This window comes from Felis catus, chromosome C1 (genome assembly GCF_018350175.1).
Source record: "Felis catus isolate Fca126 chromosome C1, F.catus_Fca126_mat1.0, whole genome shotgun sequence".
In the NCBI taxonomy this organism is placed as follows: Eukaryota; Metazoa; Chordata; class Mammalia; order Carnivora; family Felidae; genus Felis; species Felis catus.
The window spans coordinates 100,319,563-100,342,929 of NC_058375.1; the positions used below are offsets into that span (position 1 = coordinate 100,319,563).

At 40.1% G+C, this 23,367-nt stretch overlaps 1 protein-coding gene across 4 annotated transcripts in view; it reads left to right on the plus strand.

Moving 5' to 3' along the window:
* The first annotated feature begins 10,411 nt into the window (after positions 1-10,411).
* Positions 10,412-23,367, plus strand: part of MAN1A2 (mannosidase alpha class 1A member 2) — a 188,985-nt gene continuing 176,029 nt past the window's right edge. For all 4 annotated transcript variants that reach the window (XM_019837695.3, XM_003990510.6, XM_045033343.1 and 1 more), the window contains exon 1: positions 10,412-10,953. In XM_019837695.3, coding sequence (XP_019693254.1) covers positions 10,652-10,953 — 302 coding nt within the window. In that variant the 5' untranslated portion in view covers positions 10,412-10,651. The remainder of the gene's footprint in view (positions 10,954-23,367) is intronic.

The window sequence follows — 23,367 nt, forward strand, 5'->3', positions numbered from 1 at the left end:
AGCTGACTGAGACACCCAGGCACCCCAAAAGTAGAATACTTTTGATAGACATTAATTAAAATGGATTTGCATACTCCTTGTATGTTGAATATAATTCAACTTTTTAAAACAAATTTTTTTTTAATGTTTATTTTTGACAGAGAGAAAGAGAGCAGGAGCAGGGGAGAGGCAGAGAGAGAAGGAGACACAGAATCTGAAGCAGGATCCAGGCTCTGAGCTACGAGCGCGGAACCCAACATGGGGCTCAAACTCACAAACCGTGAGATCATGACCTGAGCCAGAGTGGGATGCTCAACCGACTGAGCCACCCAGGCACCCCTATAATTTAACTTTTTAATGAACCAGCTTGAATGTCAAAATTGTGGGGCTGGGTGTTAAGTGGCATAAAAAGAAACAAGGAAATAATATCTTCTTTCCCCACAAAAAAACCTCCTCTTCCTTTTGATGCCATGCATCATGTTTTCTAGGGCAGGTATATATGTGGGTGCTATCTTTAATCCTCTCCCCTGCCATCCAATCAACTCTGCTATCTGAACGCCTCTTGAAATGCCTGCTCGTGTTCTTCACCAATACCACCACCGTAGTTCAGGCCATTAATATCTCTTGGCTAGATGGTAGAATGAGTTTTCTAAATGGCCTTCCTGCCTTTATGCAGTCTGACCACCCTGAAGTCCACTCTCCCCTTTATAGCCAGAGTGATCCTTCTAAAAATGCACATCTGATCTAATCATTCCCTCGTTTAAAACCCTTTAATGGCTTCCTATTGCTCTCAGAATAAAACCCGGCTCCTTAATGTGGCCTCCTTAGAGGCCCTTCATGATACAATCTCTATTACCTCTGTTTTTTGTCTGCTTGATGTAGCTGTGTCTGATAGATCGTTAAAATCTCCCACTCAGACAGTGGGCTTGTCAATTTCTCTTTGTACTTCTGGTGGTTTTGCTTTCTGTAATTGAAAGCTATGTTATTAGGTACATTCAACTTCTTGGTAGCGACCCTCTTTATTTTGTTTGGTTTAGAAGACTTTTTTGTCTGATATTATTAATGCTTCATCAGCTTTCTTTTTGATAGCATTTTGATAATTTATCTTTTTTATCCTTTTATGTCCCGTACTTCTGTGGTTTAGTTTTGGGAGTCATTTGCTATCATCAAACCAACTTGATACCCTATCTGTCTTTAATAAGTAATTTAAATCTGTTTAGTTATTCTCCTTGCTGATGTATTTGTACTTAATCTTACTATTCCATTTTGTGTGTTTTGTTTGTCATGCCTTTCTTTTCTTTTTTTTCTCCTTCTTTTCCTTCTTTTGAATGATCGGTTTTCTGTATTAAATTTCCCTAATCCTTGGCCATTCTTTTCTCTCTGCAGATTTAGAAGTTCTAGATCAGCTTTTTTAATTAATATAAAATATCCTATTCAGACAAAGCCATTATGTTTATACCTCTCCCAAACATGACAAGGGATTGAACATGCTTGAACCATCCATTGTACATTTTCTTCCTTCTTGTTATTTTTTTTAACACTAAAGTAGTTATTTTTAATTTTACCATCACCTTTTATTAATTCCTTCCCTCACCAGTATCTCTTGAACCCAGGGCTTTCCCTCTGGGCTTATTTTTTTCTCACCGGGAAAGGGGAAAGGAAATTCTTCAGTTCTTTTGGTACAGGTCTGTGGGTGGTAGATTCTGTTAGTCTTTTACAATTGAAAATGTCTTTGTCTTGACGTGTCCCTTAAATGGAAATCTAATTCTTGCATGATAGTGTTCCATTTAAATTTTTTTTTTAATTTTTTTTCAACGTTTATTTATTTTTTTTGGGACAGAGAGAGACAGAGCATGAACGGGGGAGGGGCAGAGAGAGAGGGAGACACAGAATCGGAAACAGGCTCCAGGCTCTGAGCCATCAGCCCAGAGCCTGACGCGGGGCTCGAACTCACGGACCGCAAGATCGTGACCTGGCTGAAGTCAGACGCTTAACCGACTGCGCCACCCAGGCGCCCCATAACTTTTAAGATTGATACCCTATCTTTCTTGTTTCTGTTGCTTTTGAGAAGTCTAGTTATATTCTCTTTGTAGATAACCAATGTTTTCCCTTTGGTAATTTGAGATTTTATCTTCATCCTTATTGCTCTGTAGTTTCACTCTAATGCGACAGAAGTATGAGTTTACTTTCATTTATCTTGAGCGGTACACACGGTATTCTGATGTTTTGATTAGAAAATCTTCAATCATTTCTTCTTCTTCTTCTTTTTAATAGCAGTTTCTCCACTCTGCCCTTCAGTTTTCAGTTTTTCCTTCTGGAACTCCTATTAGACATATGTTGGAGCCACACCATAGAAAACCCATGAATCTTAATTTTTTTTTTGTTCACATTTCAAAATCTCTTTATATTTCTATACTGTGTTCTGGGTGAATTATTCAGTACATGCCTTTAATTCATTACTTTTTCTCTTCACCTTTGACCAGCTCCAGACTTAATGTCATCTATTGATTTTCTTATTTCAGTAACCATACTTTTATATTTAAGATTTCTATTTGTTCTATTTCACATTTATCTGTTATTTATTCAGCTTGCATTTGTTCCCTAATTTCTTGTCCTTTAAAAATGTCCCTAATTTCTGGGCACCTGACTGGCTCAGTCAGTTAAGAGTCTGACTTCAGCTCTGGTCATGATCTTGCAGTTCCTGAGTTTGAGCCCCGTGGTAGGTTCTGTGCTGACAGCTCAGAGCCTGGAGCTGCTTCGCATTCTGTGTCTCCTTCTCTCTGCACCTCCCCGGTTCATGCTCTGTCTCTCAAAAATAAATAAGCATTAAAAAAAAATAAAAATAAAATAAAAAAACAAAATGTCCCTAATTTCTTGTCATTTATCTCTTTGGGAATGCAAAAAATATTAATATTTTAATATTGTATTTATTTTATTAATATTTATTTTAATATTTACTATTTTAATAATTAAGTTCCATAGAGTTAATTTTATCTAGCATAAATTCATGTTCTGAGTGGGGCGCTTGGGTGGTTCAGTTGGTTGAGCGTCTGACTTTGGCACAGGTCATGATCTCGCGGTCTGTGAGTTCAAGCCCCGCGTTGGGCTCTGTGCTGACAGCTCAGAGCCTGGAGCCTGCTTTGGATTCTGTGTCTCCCTCTCTCTCTGCCCCTCCCCTGCTCATGCTCTGTCTCTCTCTCTCTCTGTCAAAAATAAATAAACATTAAAAAAAAATTCATGTTCTGAGTGTTCATTCTTTTGGTCATTTTTCTCAGTGTTAGATATGGATATGTGCTTGGAACTTGGTGGTCAGGCTCATATTGAGTGGGAAGTTTTTATTTGCTGTTTTCTGTTTTAGTTTAGTGTCGGGTTCCCCTCCCCCCTCTTTCACTTACCCTGTGCTCACCCCTCTATGTTCAGTGACTTTTGCCTCCACCTGCCCCCCTGGATCTCCATTCTAGAATCGGGTCTACTTCTGGCATTTTGATGTTTCTACCCGACAGTGATATTGGGGCTATTGCAGAACCAGTCCCTTGGCCACCTGCTTGGCTTGGTTCCTGATTCCAAGGCTGTGTCTTTGTCCTTCTGCTTCCTAGGCCGTGGGTTGGCAGCAGTTTATTTTCAGCCTTCTTTCATGAGCTCCTGATTTCAAGAACCAAGCCTGGCTTCTGTCTTCCACCTTGTTTGGAGCATCTTTAGTTCCTGTCACCTTGCAGGAGACAAAAATCTTGGCTTTCAAACCTGAGACCCCAGTAGGCCTGTGGCTTCAGACTTGCTAAGTGCTTTCTGCAGACATTTTTATTCCATTTCTGATCTATGAAAGGGGTTATTTGTTTCTGAGCCTGGTTATACCTTTCCGGTTTTCTCTTTCTATATTTTAATTATCATTGCTATTTGTGTGGAGTAAAGGGAATGGATCAAAGCATGACCTTACTGCACCAACTTGAACAGAAGTCCTTCTGCGTTTACCTCTCTGGATTTATCTCTCACCATCCCTCACTCTATGTTCTAGCCATAAATTCATTACTTTAGAGGATCAATAACTTGCATACCCTTTCTCCCCCCCCCCCCCCGACTTTTGGATGAAGTAAGACATAGGGGACGGTCAAGTGGAGATTGAAAAAAAAAATGCCAGCTTTATTACAAGATAAGTTAATAAAGAGCAAGTTTCTCGGTCTGTAACCCAAAAGGGCTTGCTGACATTCTGTACCAGCTTCCAGCTCCCACAGAATTTAGCCTCCAAACACCATACCAAAGGTGAAAGTTGGGTCTGCAAAGCAGACACGTTTACCCAAGATCACTGTCTGCACTGTCTGTGGCAGAAAGAGAACAAGAGAACGAGTCCTCAGTATTTGAGGCCTTTTAATAGATTAGCTCCATCCAGTAAGGAACTATATACAAGCCACAGAACGTAATGGTACTCGCCAATCAAGAAACCCACTCCTGAGTGTGAAGGATAGCTATGTAAGGAGACAAAAGTCATATTCTAATGGAACACTCTCCTACCCACCCCCTGTAAAGATATGCCTCTAAAACATGCCATGTTCTTCCTCCTTCCCTCATGTCTTTTTACAGGCTCTTCCCACTTCTTCCATCTGCCAACTCCTTCTCCTCCTGATGCCTATGGTAAAACCATAGGTAATATTTACTGAATCCCCACTATGGGGAAGTACAACCCTATGAGGTTTGTGTTTTAAATGTAATCTTATAGATGGAGAAACTAAGCATAAGGAAGGATTCCAATGTTTCCAAGATCACGCAGGTAGGATGGCAGAAGCAGGATTGGGCCCAAGATTCTTTTAGTTACAGAACCTATATGCCTTTCACTATATGCAGCTGCCCTCCATATTTTATTCATCTTGGGATATTTAGAACACAGCATAGCACCAGTAGAGAGTGGATGCTCAATAATATTTAATGAATGAATGTATAAATCAATGAAACATAGTCTCAAGTTAACTGCCTTGAGTGGATTAAAAACAACTTTAATATGAGGATTTATAAAGAATGCTTAACTTCCTTTGGCATCAGACTGTGTTTTATCAAGGTGGATGAGAGCATCCACTTGGAAGGCTTCTGTAGTGGCTGCGAGGCTCTGCTGTCACTCCTGTCCACCCCTTTCGATTTTAGGTCTTCTCCTCCAGCTCTTCAAGAAGACAGTTGTTGTCTCTTGGTTCTATCTCACTTTTGTCCCTGGCCCAAGCCTGCTGGCCTCCCGAAAGAGTGATCCTTTACACTGGCAAAACTACTGATGCTTCGTCATGTACAGCCTCCATATGGTACCTCCATGCAGACATGCTGTGTATTAGCCAAACTCTACACTGCAAGCCACAGACACTAATTCTGATGAGAAAAGAAATGTGTAAGCAATGAGAAAAGCTTGGGTAACTGAGACGTTCAAAGGATGAACTAGCCTTAGATATGGCTGGATACAGAGCAGAAGTAATTTATATGAGCCCAGTGAAGCTTAGGCTTCTGGGTTCCTCCTTGCTTGGCCCTTTCTTGGGCTCTGGGAGAGGTCCCAGCAACGTGTTTAAATAGTCATAGGTTTTTCTAAAATTAGAAAATCTCACTTTCCCAGTTCAAGAGTACTGAGGGATTAGGGCCAGGCAGCTAAGCTATTGATTGGAAGAGTAGGCAGGGAAGGGGTCTGGATAAGTGGCAGGAAAAAGCAGCAACTATTGCATATTCTGCTCCCTAGGTTGGAACACCACCCTTCTCTCCTTCTGGTTACTTAAAGGCTCACTTCAGGTGGCACTTGATTCAGGAACCTTCCCTGATGCACTCCCAATCTCTCCCCCCCCTCCCCCCCGCCACTCTGGTGCCCTTTGAGTGATCCCACAAAACCCTGGGGCTTTATTCTAATATAATTCTCCCCGGTTTGTAATTGTCAGTGTTCAGCTATCTCCCCATACCAGACTGGGAGCTCACTGAAATAGGGATTCTGATTTAATTTTCCAAATCTCTAGCACCTCGTAGGGGACGTCACACAGTAGTCCTTCAACAAATGTGTCTTTTATAAACAGATGAGCCGCAAAGACTTTGGCTCTGGTGAGGCAGCTGAAGGTTTTATGGCTTTGCTGATTTTTCATAGAGCTAACTTGAGAGTTTCATAACATTGAACTTGAGTTTATCCCTACCCTCCGAGGAAAAAAGCTTCATAGAACAATGCAAGAGCAGAAAGAACAGGCTCTCTATGCATTTAGTGGTCATATCTGATGATTTCTTCTCTAACATCTTTCTTGGATACTTTGGGAACCAGGTGAAACTAGGAAGGAACAGGTTATTTAAGTAAACCAAAAGCCTCTTTTTGCATATCAGGTATATGCATATATTTTTTTTCTTTTTTTTTTTTCTCTAGCATATAACCTCAATTTCAATGAAAACAGAGCTAGATGGTATTTGTGTGTGTGTGTGTGTGTGTGTGTGCGTGCGTGTGTCTGTGTATAATAGGTGTTAAAATTGTTTTGATAATGGAAAACTTAACAGATGACTGAACAAAGACAAATAATTTTTACAGTGTAATATGTAGGTGGATCTTAGCAATGGTCCTATAAATCCGAAATACGTACGGATAAATTTTGTTTCACTAGGAATTTAAGAAGTATATTTACTAAAATATCAATTAATGTATATGGATTTATAAAAGGGAAATCATCACTTTATCTGACACTTTGGAATCTCGTCTATATCTCTGATCAAAGTATAACTACTCTTTGAAAATAAGATATTCTCTTTGCACTCTCTAGACTGAAATCCTTCCCTGTAACATATATTTACATATATTTCATGTACTCTCTGCTTTCTGTTGATTTCCCCCAGATGTGTTTTAACCTTGATACAATGGAGTCCATCTATTTGAAACCTGACCTCAACTTTCTCAAGTACCAGTTTCTTTAACATTATTTATTTAATAATAAAAGCAACACAAACAGAACACAGGGGGAAAATCATATGTAATACCAACATCCTAACACAACAGCTATAATTATTTTTCAAATCTTACCTTTTAATCTTTTATTTTATATACTTGTAATTATAATTTATGAATTAAATTTGCAACTTGCTTTAAAAATCCCCACAAAACAGTCCTGCTGCTTTTATAACTTATTGAAAGGGACCTAGTCTCTAGAAGAGAATACACGCACACACTAAATATATATATCTAATTTTTTACACACTATTTTTTGATGCTTGTAATTATAAGAACTGATAGTATTCTCAATGCCTTTAGAATTGCAGACTGCGTTTAGACATCTGTAATGACCCCTAATTTATTTTATTATTTTTTTATTTCAGGGAGAGAGTGAGAGAGTGTGCTTGTTGGGCAGGGGCGGGGTCGGAGAGGGAGAGAGAGAATCTCAAGCAGGCTCCATGCGCAGTGCAGAGTCTGATGGAGGGTTCCATCCCACAACCCTGGGATCATGACCTGAGACAAAATCAAGAGTTGGACGTTCAACTTACTGAGCCACCCAGGTGCCCCTAACCCTGAATTTAAATAATGACATTTTTACTTTCCTGAAGGAAAAATGGATTTTGCAAAAAAGGCAAGGGCAAGAAAGAGGAAGGGGGACATATAACCCTTTTCCAGAAGCTATAGCCTTTTCCAGGTTGAACCTGCCTAAGTCACATTAGATTATGGCGTGTTTCCTGATTGATCTCTCTAGTGGTAATGATTTGGTGTCAACTTAAAAGATACTCACTTTCCAAGATTCACATAACTTGCTACATCATTCACAGCTCAATATTTATTTCCCCTCATCTTTTCATGGAAAAGAATGACCTCATCAGTAGGAAACTCATGTTTCTTCTCCTTTGGCTTCCAGACAGGCTCAGCTTTAGAAACTTATTCATAACATTGTAGGGCCTTTCTTAAACCTACTCTTCACAAGTGTCCCAACACGGACCTCACTTTGGATTCAGCACACTTCACTACCAGCCTGACTCGGTGAAATCGTGTGTGTGTGTGTGGGGGGGGGGGGGCTCCCTTAACATTTTTATCTCTTTGATACAGTGAAGCATGGCAAGTGACAATGACTTCTTTTGTCATATTGTAGGTAGTTAGATATGCAGGGCTTCTGAAAATAGTGCAGACTGGAATGTACTTTGACTTGTGCCAATGAACATGAGGATTCTTTTGCTTGATTTTTGAGCTAAGACTGTCCTTTTCTCCCCTGCCATTTAAGGGCCTCCTCTCTAATCCCCAGCTACCAGTGAGGATGTGCCAGAAAGAATGACAATTTATCTTAATAGAATAAAACTCAACATGAAAGTAAGTTGCAAGCGACAGTATACGTAGTATATATTTTTTTTTTTTTTTGTATTTAATCACAACATGGTTCTTCTCAACGCTACGGATGAAGGGATTGCTTTTAGGCCTGGATTTCAACAATATCGCCCTTTTGGGTTTTAGCACCTCCTCGTTCATACTTGCCTTTTTTTTTTTAACGTTTATTTTTGAGACAGAGAGAGAAAGAGCATGAGGGGGGGAGGGTCAGAGAGAGAGAGAGGGAGACACAGAATCTGAAACAGGCTCCAGGCTCTGCACTGTCAGCACAGAGCCCGACGCGGGTCTCGAACCCAGGGACCGTGAGATCATGACCTGAGCCGAAGTCGGACGCTTAACCGACTGAGCCAACCAGGCGCCCCCCCCACCTTTTTTTTTTTTAATGGGAGTGGAGGTGCTCAGGAGTGTGAAGAGATCACGGGAGAACAATGTATTGCCGAAATTGAACCCCGAGGGGACTGAGGTCATATGGGGTCATATGGGCTGGGGTCACACGTTCCTCAGAATGGAAGCCCTAAGGAATGGGCAAGGTCGCCATTCTTAACACGGAGCCAGGCACACGGCCCGAGCTCAGTATTGATGAGCGAGCCTAGGGTGCCCAGCAGTGTGTACATCGGCTGCATGGAAGAAGTTTGAGAGCCGGCCGTTGAGCCCTAGGTACGGACGGTCTATACCACAAGACTCCCCGCGAAGCAAGATTAAACGCCAGAGCCCGTTAATTCTGGTAAGCCTTAACTGAGGTGAAACCTTCGCGACCTGAGCCCTCCTCCCGCTCCCCAAAGCCGGGTCAGGGCCACCAACCGGCGATGGCAAAGCGCCTGGCAGCGGCGAAGTTGGCAGCGAGGCGCAGCCGGCGACCCTCGCCCACCGCGCGCCCAGACGACGGCGGCAGGACGCTTCCGGGGGGGCGCGCGGGCGGCGGGCGGCGGGCGGCGGGCGGGCGCTGGAGCCCGCAGCGGCGCGAGGCCAGAGCGCGGGCCGGGCGGGGCGGGGCGGGGCCGGGAGCGTGCGCGCGCACCTCACACTCCGGCGCCCGGGGACGCCCACTCGCGAGTCGGGGCGGCAGGCCGGCCCGCGCCATCCGATCCCCCGCACGCCGGGTCCCTCGCAGGCGTGTGCCCAACGGGTGTCGGCCTCCTGCTGTCTGCGCTCTCCGGGCCTCAGAGGCAGGGGCCGAGGACCGGGCCGCAGCCCCGCACCGCGTGGACGCGCCGCCTCTCCCGCAGCCGCCGCCGCTGCGAGCGACCGGAGGCGGCGCCGAGGAGGCCCCCACGGCGGCCGGCGAGGACGGAGACGGGGCCGACCTCTGCCCGCCCGAGGCGCGGCCGCTCCCGCGCGCCCGGGGCCGCCGCCTCCCCAGCGCCGAGCGAGGAATGAGCAGGCGCCTGCCCCTGGCTCTCGGACCGAGGGGCCGAGGCTCGGCTTCTTCCCACGCCGCAGAGCCGCGGGGGCCCGGTCACCGCGGCGGGGCGCGGCGGGGTCAGCGGCGGCCTCGTCCGGGGAGCAGGCGCCGGGGTTAACTTCGGCGGCGGCGGCGGCGGCGGCAGCGAGCGGGAGGCGGAGCCGGGCGGGGGCGGCCGCCGCGCCTCCCCTCCCCCCGCACACGCCGGGGCTTCTCAGTGGCCGCCCGAGGAGGAAGTTCCGCTCCCCGCCAGACCCGTGCGCTAGCAACAGCGGCGGCGGCGGCTGCGAGGGCGCAGGCTTTTGGGGGCGCGAATGCCCTTCGTGCCGGCCGTCGAGGGGGCAGCGTCGGAGCTCTCCCCGGAGCCAGGAGCCTGGGGGCGGCGTCGGCAGGCGCGGGCGTGCGAGACCCCCTCCCTGCGACTTCGCCCGGCGCCGCTGCTTCGCCTTCCCGGCGAGGCGGGAGACCTCCCTCCCCGTTGGCAGACTTCCGAGGAGCCCCTTATTTTTCCACCACCGAGGTGAAGAGATTCTGAAATCGAAGCATCAGGGGTGCTTAAGTGAACCTTCTGCAACTCCTCGGATCTGGTCAGGCTCCCGTTTGGGGCGGCAGACCACATTGGAGCATCTTACTGGGGTGCCGGAATGGAAGACCCCACCTTGCATCCTTTCTGCAGCGTTGCTTGCCTCGTCCGCCGTTAGGAATGAAGAGGAGACTTGTGATAACCCGAGGAGGTACTGAAAGCCAAATGGCAGAGAAAATATCACAGGACACAAACTAGTGATCGTGTGGGGGCCACACACGTTTTTGAATGTAATTGGACGAGCGTGAAAGAGGTGCCCTATTAAAAAGCACAACAGTCCTTTAAGAGGAGCAAAATTGAGTTTCCCCATTTTTGCCAAGATTTTGAAGACTGTTCAATGTATTGTACATTTGATATAAGATGATAACTTTATAAAATATTCTGCCCGAGAGCGTAAACGATGACTACCCCGGCCCTGCTCCCTTTATCTGGACGAAGGATACCACCTCTGAACCTGGGGCCGCCTTCCTTTCCGCACCACAGGGCTACCTTGAGACTTTCTGAGAAGTTTATCCTCCTCCTTATTCTAAGTGCCTTCATCACCCTGTGTTTTGGGGCATTCTTCTTCCTTCCAGACTCTTCAAAACACAAACGCTTTGATCTGGGTTTGGAAGATGTGTTAATTCCCCATGTAGATGCCAGCAAAGGGGCCAAAAACCCTGGAGTCTTCCTGATCCATGGACCTGATGAACATAGACACAGGTTTGTTTATTTCAGAAGTTCTGATATTAACATTTGGCAGAGCAAGGTATGGTTTATTGCATCAGACCGGTCTTAAAATTTTTCGTTGTTGTTGTTGCAGTAAAATGTAATTTTCCTCGAGTCGTTAGAGTTGTAGTTATTTCAGAACTGATAGAATGGAACCATAGACGGGAAGGGCTCCTAGAGCCTAGTCCTCCAGCTCCTTTGTTTTATAGAGGAGAAACGTTTGTGCTCAGAGATGTAGTGCCTCATATGAACGTTTGGGAATGGAGGAATGAAAATTTAATTTAAAGAAATGATGACCTATGCTGCGCCTTCATTTATTAAGAATGTGTTGCATTCAGTCTTAGTGCCACCCTGTGAAATAGACCCATTGAATCCTGACTGCTTCTGTGAGTTTGTTCTCTCCCAGAGGGCTCTTATTCTCTGGCTTGTGGTTAAAGCTTAGTAGTGAATCTTAGCTTTTTAGGAAGGCAAACTATGGGCAGAATATACCTGTGGTGTCTTAGCCTACAGAAATATACTGATTTCTGTTATTGTCAGGGAGCTGTTTTGGTGCTCCATATGGAATTAGTTACGTTAAAAATATCATTGAATCTTACAGTCATTTCACTTTGTGTTTTGTAACAAGATTTGGTTATATATTTTATTTTTTATAATGTGTGAGATGGAGTGTGTCAGGGAACTGTTGCAGTTTATTTGGTTAAAGGGATCACATTCTTTCAGATCACCAAATTGAGGGGAGCGCTCGGTGATTAGAGCCAAATTGGGGTAAAATGGGAGCTCTAGTGACTGTCTCTTTAAATCATTTATGCAATTTGTGTCAGAAGAAGAGTTCGGGAAAGTAGTTTACTTTTCTCAAACCTACATTTTTTTTTTTTAACTGTTAAATTCCCTCTTTTCCCTGTTTCTTAAAATAATTTTTGAGTGTGTGAAGGAAACTATGTGTTTGAATGCTGTTTTCAGCTGACATTAGTTTTAACTTTTTATTAAGTAGGAGGTTTTTGGAAAAGCTGAGGTTCAAATGTGAGCCTAAGTTAAATACTTGGGATAATGCAGTGTTGTAATGACAGCTGGTTTTTCCTTATTCTCAATCTTGTTAATTCATTATTTTCTTCCTGATTCTTTGACTTTTGGCTGAACCTTATGGAGTAGTTACTTCTAAAACTGTTTCATGCCATTATTCTGTAACTAAATTTGGACTTTTTGCCATCATTTTCATCTTCTGTCCTCTTTTGCATCAGTTCCTTCTATTTTGCCCTTTGCCCTTCGCGACTTCGAGAAAATCTGATGTGATCTGTGAAATATGTTGCTGAAAAATTAGCACTGAAACTACTATTTTCCTGGAGAAACCTTAGTTCCCATGATTTTTATAGAAGCTCTGATAAATATTTGAAAATAAAGGGTGTTAAGACTGGCTTCAGATTTTTTTTTGACAACCACGCATAAACATTGTTTAACTCTATAATTATAGTAATCCGTCACATACTGAGCAGTTTTCTTCACATTTTAAGTGTGGTCTAAAGGTTAAAATATATACAGTATATGGCAACATCCTAGTTTAGAAATATTCACATAGAAAGATTCTCAGTTAAGTGGAGTTAAAATTTAAGATTTGAATGAGAATAGGCATGTCCATCTTATTCATGTTTTAAAAAGCCTACTTAAATCTCTCAAACAAAAATTCTTAAATTAATAGGACCTGTGAATGCATATGCTTGTGTATTGCTATCCCAAATTCTTGGGTTCCTGAGTTTGGAATTAGAGGGTTGGTTATTGAGTTCTCATAGTAAGGGATGGTGGGTGAGCCAGATCCTGAGTTTTGGATAGTAAGAGTCCAGGTAGCAAATGATACTTGTGAGAGTTTACTCCAGTCTATTTAGTTCTTGAATTTAGGAAAACAAGAATTCACATAGTGAGGGTTCGGGTGAAGAGGGATCCCTGTATTACCTCTATACATATTTCTGTGCTTGTATCAGTTTGTTTTTATCTTTGTTTTGTATGTCATTGATTGTTGCTTACCATATCTTAAAGCACAGTCTACCAATTTCTAATTTGAGCAATGAAATCCATTTCAAAGCAGAGATCATTCAAATAACAAGTTTAAAATGTGAGACATAAAACATCAAGCTAATGCAGACACATTATCTTTATAAAAATCATGCAGAAAGATAGTATTTTAACAGAGTTAGTTGGTGCTAAAATCATATGTATTTTGGGTGTGGGTCAAAAAAACATCTTTCTTAATTTGAAAAGTACAAGTTGATAATTTATCTTAATTTTGTGTATGTGTAGAAGGGTGCAGGGTAGAGGGATGAGGAACCTTACTTTAATGGATAAGTAATGGAAAATAAATCATGGCCATTATTTCTTATTCACAGTCTTTAAGGGGTACTTGTTGCATTGACTTTTCTTTATTAATGAGTTAGCTTAGTATTGTAGTTAGGTGCTTAAGTTCTGAGTCTTGACTACATAGATTCATACCCTAGTTTGTCACTGATTTAGATGTATGATCTTGAGTAAATTTTCATACTCTGTGCCTAAGTTGCTTCCTCTGGATGACGGCATTTACTTTACAGATTGTTATATTGAATGAGATAGTAACATACAAAGTGCTCAAAATAGTTCCTAGTATTTAGTAAGTGGTCAATAAATATTAGGAATTATTATCAATAATTATTGTTTTAATTGAATTACTTTAATATTGAGGCCACTTTAAGTACCATACATGTTTCTGAAAAGTTAGATACAGATTAATATTTTAAAAGCATACCAGAATCTTGTTGTCTAAAGGAACATTTAAAAAAAAATTTTTTTTTTCAATGTTTATTTATTTTGAGACAGAGAGAGACAGGGCATGAATGGGGGAAGGTCAGAGAGGGAGACACAGAATCCAAAGCAGGCTCCAGGCTCTGAGCTGTCAGCACAGAGCCCAACGTGGGGCTCGAACTCACGACTTGAGCCGAAGTCCGACGCTCAACCAGCTGAGCCACCCAGGCGCCCCAAAGGAACATTTTATAACCAAAGTAGTTAGTGACAAATGTATATTGTGTGTCTACTGTGTGTCAGGCCCTGCTTTAATGGAGCTTCCCATCTAGGAGGATGATGGGCATTAAATAAGTAAATTTATTGTTGAAGTATGAGGAGTGTTATGAAGTTGTACTCAGTGCTGTCAGAGTACATAATGGTGCGATTTATCCCTGTGGATTGGGGTCGTGGGACAGGCAGTGCCAATAGGGAAGGCTTCGTTGAGGAAGCAGTGACTGGCTCAGAGACTTAGAACTAGTAGATTGCTAAGTGAACTAGAGATGTGGGAAAAAGTGGTCAAAGCAGAGGATACAACATGTGTGAGAACCCTAAGAAAAAAGCCTGGCACCATTGAGGACCTGAGAAATGTTCGGTATGGCTGGTGTGGGGCTAGGTGAAGACTACATGAGAGGTCAGATTTGGCCTTCTTGTTCAAAAAGTATGGGTTAGTTGCCAGCTTTCACATATCAGGAGATTTCCCACGAAAGTCTAGATTTCTGATTTCTCTTGAAAAAAATTAGAGGCTATGGTATTTTCAGATGGCAATTTTCAGATTCAGATCAGAATCCCTGGGCAGGCTCCTGGAGAGTCTGCAGTTAAGTATTTTGGTCTTTATCTTGAGTACTGTAGGAAACCAGTAAAGGGTTTTCATGAAAGCAGGGCAATGCCATAATCATTTTTTTAAAAATTTAAATAATCACTATGATTGCAGTGTAAACACTGGATTGGAGAGGAGGAGGAAGAAATGTAAAATTAGGAGAGCCTAGGTCACAGAGGAGATTGGCTTAGACCACACTGGTGATAGTGGAGGAGAGAAATTCGTGGAGAAAAGTGGTTGATTCACAAGATGTTGAAGTGTTAAGTTTCACAGAAGTTGATTGTCAATTGAATATGGGGGCTAAGGGAGGAGGAGGAGGCAGTCCAGGATAACTCCCAGTTTCTGGGTGACAGGGCTATGGATTACTAAGACGTATATACTATGTGGAATGAATAATTTATATGATTGATATTATATAAGAATTTAAGATAAAGCATTTTCATGGAAAAACCTGTATGTTCCCTTCTATTAAGTGGTTCACAAACAGTCCATAGTTTTCAGATGATAATAATGTAAAACGCATAGTTTGATGTTGCTGATAGTTTTAACATCTGTGATTTCAAGGTAACTAAAACAGGGGGCAGTTACCACACAACATGAATGTTGTTATAAATATACACTGGATATACATAAAGTATCATGTTCATAATTTGTGTACATAATAGATCTAATTAAAATTTTACTTATTACCTTCATTTTTGAAACTGACATTTTATATAATGGCATTGTATAAATGGACTTTGTTGTTTTGTTTTGTTTTTTAAATATTTATTTGAATTGCCAATGTGTTTCATCCTCTAGTCAGGATTTTGTTAGTATGAATTGAATACTTGAAGGTATGTTAACTTCTGATAGTTTCCCCAAACAGAAAGAACAAACAGGCTTTGGAGTTAAAGGGACCTAAAGTTTGCATTTTGGTTTTACTAACTAGCTGTGAGACATTTTACTAGACATAATCACTATTGACCCTGTGCTGGCCAATGTGGTAGTCACTAATGGCATGTTGTTTTTGAACTTGAAATGTATCTAGTCCAGATTGCAGTGTGCTTTAGTGAGAGTTTCTTAAGATTTTCATGTCATGATTTGTATTTTTTGCTTGATTCAGTTTTGCTTTTTATTGCATGAGTAGAGATTTAAAATCTCACTGTTGTCATTTTAATTTTAATATCCTTCCTTATTTCATCCCTCTTCAATGCCTTTCCCCCCTTATCCTGTTCTTAGGGCATTCTGCTCGTGTTTGGGGGAGGTTACATCATTTAAGTCTGCTGGACTTTCCCTTGTAATGTATTTACCCCCTTTGGCTGGTGGTTCTTTTTACCACTTCCCTTTAATCAGAGTCTGTTTAAAGGAATGTCTGTATATACTTGGTATTTACCAACAGTCTGATATAGATGCCTTTATTGTGTGTGTGTGTGTATATGTATATGTGTGTTTGTGTGTGTATGTATATGTGTGTGTGTGTATGTCTATTTTTATTGAGTGAATACCCTTTTCACCTGGGTAGTTGGAGGACAAGTTGATCTGTGCAGCTCTCAGTGTAATTTCCTCTATTCTGCTATGATACTAGCATCTTTAGCATCTTTAGTCCTCTCACTGTTTTGGTGCTAGAGAACATTTTTATGTAATTCCTGAAATGAGAGTAAGTTGGCTGCATGGACAGCTACTGAGGTTTTTGTTGTCTTGTCCCTTACCACCTAGAAATCAGTTTTTCATTCTATTTCCCATGCACTTCTCCCATCTCTAGGAGTTGCTCTCTAACTAACTCGTTAGATAATAAGGTAAGAATTGGGAAGAGACTGCGGGGAAAGATCAGTTAAACAGTGAGTGCTCTGACTGTGTGGAGGACTCTGTCCCATTTTTCCATTGGGACAGACCCTTGGTCTCTGAGATTAGTTACAATTGGGATAGGGTAGTAGTTTGGTCATTTTTTGTTGCATGAGGTGAGGCTTGATTCTGGACAGTCCAAGTGTGGTTATAAGTTAGTAAAGAATTCTTCCAAATTCTGATATGATGGCTCTTATTTCTTTGGTAATCTGAGGTTTTGTCATTTTCTGCATCTTTCATAGGTATTGATAGTGATTTGGAAGAGGCTGTGTTTTGGGGCTGCTCATCAGATGACATTTTGTATATTACTTAAAGTCTAATTCTGATCCTAAGCCAAATGACAGTGACCTTGCTTTTATTAGTTCAGCATTACAAAATCACTGAATATGTTAGTATATTTTTCATTTTTCTCCAAAATGAATAAAATATCAGTATGGTTTGGTTAAAATGCAGAATGCCAAGGTATAAATGCTGATTTTCATGTTGGTCAGTGAGTGTTGGAAATTTCAGGAGATGACCTACTGTACAGTGCTCCACAAGTTGAATGTTAATATGTTAACGGTATTTATTGGTTGAAGTTAAATGTTTTAAGGAAATCAGATTTGTTCAAGTATTAGTTTATTTTTTTTTAAAAGCTATGGTAGCCTTTCCAAAATTTCTCTTGGGTTTTATAAAAAGTGTTCTAGGGCTATGAAATGTTTATTTACTCTTATTAATATTTCTTGGATTTTCTTATTTTAAAGGATCAAACATAATCTAAGAATATTCCTTCCAAATTCTTAACATTGTCTTATGTATGTTACATGTAGCCTCTAGAACATGTAGTTTAAAATTCGATTTTATTTTTTATCAGCATCGCTTGTTGTAAATCTATGCTTCAGTTACTTTCAGTGATTTGCATTTAATCTTATTTCCTGATAGTGTTTTCTGATCTACAGGGTTCTTGTTAATATTAACTAATCTTCACAGCTGAGATTGCCCAAATCCACTTATGGGTTTATTCCCTTACCTCCCCTGCCTGTAGGTAGTGTTTTTCCCGTGTACTTTATCTTTCTCACGTATGTCTGTGATTGCATATTTACAGTCATTTGCTTACTTCTCGGTCTCTCCTAAAAGAGCATGGGCTCCTTGAGGGCAAATGACTGTCTTTTGTTTATTTTTATATCTCCAATGCTTGAAGTACACTTGGTCCTTAATAAAAGTATATACCTATTGAATAAATGATGTTTCATGGCAAGGTGACAAATTCCCCAAGAGAAGGTATAAACAAAACACCAGGAAGAATTGAAAAGTAAGAAGCAAAAGTAGGAGGAATGATGTCTTAAAGTGAGAAGCATATAGTCTTTAATAAAGGCCCTTTATAGAAAATAATTTAAAAAATTAGGGAAGAATTCCTGTTGACCCTATCTACAACATACTTATTCCTGTCAACGTACCTAAGGTATTTTGCATGCCCTCAAATTGAATTTCTCCTTTTTTTTTTTTTTTAACGTTTATTTATTTTTGAGACAGAGAGAGACAGAGCATGAACGGGGGAGGGGCAGAGAGAGAGGGAGACACAGAATCGGAAGCAGGCTCCAGGCTCTGAGCCATCAGCCCAGAGCCTGATGCGGGGCTCGAACTCACGGACCGCGAGATCGTGACCTGAGCTGAAGTCGGACGTTTAACCGACTGAGCCACCCAGGCGCCCCTGAATTTCTCCTTCTTTAGGAAAAAAGGAGGAAAACAATGGAGAGCCTGTGATCAGTGTTTTCACATGTTTAACCTTTAGTTTTCACATCAGACCTGTTAAGTTAGGTATTACTAACCTAATTTTTTACAAATATAGATATTATAAAATTGGATCATGCTGAAAGTTGGCACGTCAGAAACTAAACATGTTCCCCCCACTCCACCCCCCCCAGTCTGTGGTTTCTCTGTCCTCCGTTCAGTTACCTGCAGTCAACTGTGGTCTGGGGCAGATGATTCTCCTTCTGACGTGTAAGGTCAGTAGCAGCCTAACACTAGGTCATCTCATCTCATCACACAAGTATCTTATCATCGTACATCATCATCATAAGAAGTGTGAGTGTGCTACAGTAAGGTATTTTGAGACAGAGAGGGTGACCACATTCATATAACTTTAAAAAATTTTTTTTTTTCGACGTTTATTTATTTTTGGGACAGAGAGAGACAGAGCATGAACAGGGGAGGGGCAGAGAGAGGGAGACACAGCATCGGAAACAGGCTCCAGGCTCCGAGCCGTCAGCCCAGAGCCTGACGCGGGGCTCAAACTCACGGACCGTGAGATTGTGACCTGGCTGAAGTCGGACGCTTAACCGACTGCGCCACCCAGGCGCCCCTCATATAACTTTTTATTACAATATATTGTTATTCTAGTTTGTTATGAGTTATTGTTGTTAATCTTTTACTGTGCCTAATTTATAAATTAAACTTTATCATAGGTATGTATAGGAAAAAAACGGTATATATAGGGTTTGTTACTATCTGTGGTTTCAGGCATCCTTTAGGGATCTTGGAACTTATCCCCCACAGAGAAGGTGGACTACTGTTTTCAAAATCGGTAGTACATGGTAAACATGAATTGATTAGCTGGGCAAATGTTCTGTTTACTACTGTTTGAAAATGCTAAAAAATTTTAGATTATGGTTTGGGTTGACACTACACATTCATTGGCCAGAACAATCATTTACTATTTTTATTTTCCATTAACTGTGCATATTCTTTGAGAAAAGTTTATTTATTAAAAGAAAATTTTTTTTAATGTTTATTTTTGAGAGAGAGCGAGAGAGAGAGAGACAGAGTGTGAGCAGGGGAGGGGCAGAGAGAGGGAGACCCAGAATTCAAAGCAGGCTCCAGGCTCTGAGCTTTCAGCACAGAGCCTGACGTGGGGCTCAAAACCATGAGCCATGAGATCACGACCTGAGCTGAAGTTGGACGCTTAACCCACTGAGCCACCCAGGCACCCCAGAAAAGTTTATTTTGATGGCCATTGAACTTTGCTGGAACATGTTTTCCTTTTAGAACATGGCTGTAGTGAAGAATGGACAGATTAGGTTTTAGGATTTATTATAAGAAAAATCTCCTTTAAAGGTTATTGATTTCAGTGATTTATCTTGGAATTTTTGTAGTCCAGGAGAAAGGCATCATTGTATATTTAAAAGAACATTGGGCTTGGCTTGCTGGGTTGCTCAGTTGGTTGTGTCTGACTTCAGCTCAGGTCATGATCTCACGATGTGTGAATTCGAGCCCCACATGGGCTCTCTGCTGTCAGCACAGAGCTGGCTTTGGATCCTCTGTCCCTGTCTCTCTGCCTCTACCCCATTTGTTCTCTCTCTCAAAAATAAACAAACATGAAACAAACAAACACCCCTTCGGCTCAGTGTTGAGAGATAGGAGTTCTAGTTTCAGCATCGTCCTTACTTGTTAGAATGTATTTAGATAAGCTGTTTAATTTCCCTGTGCCTATTTATGAAATAAGGGAATTGATTGAATCTTTAGATTGCTTCCAGCTCATACATACGAAATGCTAATAATTTCATGAAGTAGGGAACTGAAGAATGTGCAGTAATTTAAGATATCACAAATACTATGAAAACAAAATGTGTTCTAAATAGGAATTAGCAGTGTCATTTTTATATATAAAAATTAAGGTTAAAAATCATTTTATATGTGACTATAATTCATTTATATATTCTATAATGAAATTTGTACCAATTTAAAAAGTGTAAATGAATGAAATGCTATTTTATACATTCTTGATTCTCTTATGTTTGAAAAGTATTTATTGAACTTTTTTTTTTTTTAACATTTTATATGCTGGCCTGAATGAAGGTAATAGGTATATTTACAGAAGTATTTCCAGGTGTCATTTTTGAGCCCAGTTAACAATCCCATCTCTTAATTTGGTATCTAAGTCTTTAGGATAGATGCTGTGGAAAACAAGCATCCCTGAGTAAGTCAGGCCTCAGACCTGTGAAGGCTCTTATTACCCTTGATGGAAAATTTTCCTTGATTTTCTAACATTAATACTGAGAGATGCCTTTGAAAGTGTCCATTCTCTTTTATTTCCCATATCTAAACAAGAACTTTAAGGACAAGTTATGTAAAGAGTTAAAGAAACAAAAGGACATGAAGTAATCTGGAGACTACAAAGAACAATGTGTATATTGTTTTTCCTTTTACATTTTTGACATTTACATATTCATAAAATCAACCTTTATTACCTATGCAGATCTCTTGGCCTCTCCTTAGTGATAATGAGGTTACTGTTAAAAAAACACTGGTCACATTCATTTATTCAGCAAGGGTTTTTGAGTATTTATTATGTGCTAAGCATTATACTAAGTATTGGGGATTATGGAAGATTAATTTTGACTTGGACACTACTCAGAAATTTAAATCTTAGATTCAAATCTTAACATCATTCTTAGAGTATATATTATCGATACCTTTTCACCCAGGTGAGCCTCTGGCGCATGCATTTAGGTCATTGGCATTTTTTTTTGAGAGGTCAGATAAGTTACCGTCTTCTCTTTCCTCCCCTTTGTTTTTTCCTAGTGAATTTATGTCATTAATTTATCCATTTCTGGAATATGGACTGTGTTATCTGGAAATAAGGTGCAGTTCTTTTTCAGTCAAGAACTAGGCACTGGCATCCGAAAAAAATATGCCAGCCAATTGAGATGTGGCACAATTGCGTATATTTAGGTGTCTAAAACTGTCTATATAACTATATATATTTTATTTGTAAAGTTCTGTGTGCCATACATGACCTTTTAAATTACTTGGCAGTAAGGTGGCATCAGATACAAGGACATATTTGTTGGTACGTATCTGTAATGCATGTAATAATAAATGTGAATAATTTTTCTCTTAATGAGTGATGCCATTAATAAACATTTATCTTTTCATGACCTGGATTTTTCCCTCTACTTAAAAAGATTGGTAATAACCTTGAACATTGAGTGGCTGGTCCTTCTTGCACTTGCACTGTTTGTAAGTCTAAATTAATAGAATTTTTATGAGGAACAACTTGATAGTATTAGCTAATTTAAAGTGCATATCTTTGGTTCAGTACTTCTTCTTAGAACTTATTCTTGGGAAATCTTCACATCACTGCACAAAAAGATGTTCCAATGTGTATGTAAACCACAATTTCTTTATCCATTCATTGAGGAGAGCACCTGTTGGGATGAGCACTGGGTGTTGTATGGAAACCAATTTGACAATAAATTTCATATTAAAATAAAAAAAAAAAGATGTTCCAAGAATATCCCTTGAAGCTATAACATGACATTTTTAAATGATTTAAATGTCTGTCCACAGGGGATTACTTACATAAATGGTAATAGATCCCAGTATGTGCATAGTTCTTTTTTTTTTTTTTTTCTTTTTTTAACCCCCTCTGGATCTTTCTGGTTATTCCCGAAAGCACCACACTGTTCTAATTTCATAGTTTTATAATAGTATGTTTTGATATCTGATATAAGTTCTCTGTAATGTTGTTTTTTAAAGAGTTATAAGCATAAATAAAAGTCTTAACATAATATTACTGTCACTGTAGGTGCTATTTAAAATGTTAACATTTTCCTTTTTTAGCTGAAAATTACCCTTCTTGAGGCAAACCTCTAGCCTGAGTTTGACATTGTCTTAAGTACATGGTTTTATACTTCTACAGCATATATATTGATATAAACTATCTCTATAAATAAGTATAAATATATAATTATAATATAGTTTTGTATGTTCTTAAACACAGTGTATATCATTCTGCAAGTTTTCTTTTTGCTCGTCATTCTTTTAACAATTTATGTATGTTTCTAATTGGGCTGTGGCTCAATTATTTTATTTACTTAGTCCATTTTATGAGTAAACCTCAAATTGTTTGTATATTCCCCTGTTGATAGATTCTTTGGTTAATTTCATACTATTGCTGCAGAAACCTTCTTGTACATGTGTTCTTGGGCACATATTTTTTCTCCAAGGTAGAAACTTAGTAATAGAACTGAGTTGTAAAGTTGGTATATCATTGACTCAAAATTGTTTTGTTAAATTGTCTCAAAAGTGAGTGTACCAATTTAAACTCCTACCTGCATCTTCGTAAATGATGGTATTGTTAGATTTTAAAAAATCTTTACCAATATGATGCCAATTTTAGTTTTTATTTCCAATTACCAGTAAGGTAGAACTGTTTTTTTTTTGTTTTTTGTTTTTTTTTTTTAACGTTGTTGGCTGGATTTCCTAGTCTTTAAGTTGCTGGCTTACATTTTTTTTGCCAATTTTCCTTTTGGGTTTTTTTCCTTTTTCTTTGTATGAATTATACATTCTGAGTGAATTCTTTGTTAGTTATATGCATTATACGTATCTTCTTGTAATGGATGCCTTAGTTTTATACTTTGTTGATGGTGTCTTGATTTTACAGAAGTGGAAAATTTTAATGTAATTGAAATTGTTAATATTTTTCTTTATGGTATTGCCTTTTGAATTTTGCTTAGGGAATACTTTTATACCCTGAAGTTACAGTGATCTGTATTTTCAGTTCTGGCAGTTTTAAAGTTTTGTTTTTTACATCTAGGGATTTAACCTACATGGTTTTGACTTTTGTGTATGAATGATGAGGTAGGGATTGAGTTTAGATTTTTCCATACAGGTGTCCGATTTTCCCTCTGCTACATACTGAAGAATCTGTCCTTTCCCATAGATTTGTAATGTCATTTCTTCTATAAAGCTATTTTTCATATTTTCATAGGTTTGTTTCTGGCTTCTCTGTGTCCTTTCGCATATTTCTTTTGCATTAGCATGGCTTGCTGTTTTAAGAAGTATAAAAATGAATGTGGCATTATGTAAGCCTTGATATCAGATAATGCTATGGGCCGAATGTTTGTGTCCTCCCAAAATTTGCATGTTGAAATCCTGATTCTCAGTGTGATGGTATGAGGAGGGTGGGGCCTTTGGGAGGTAAT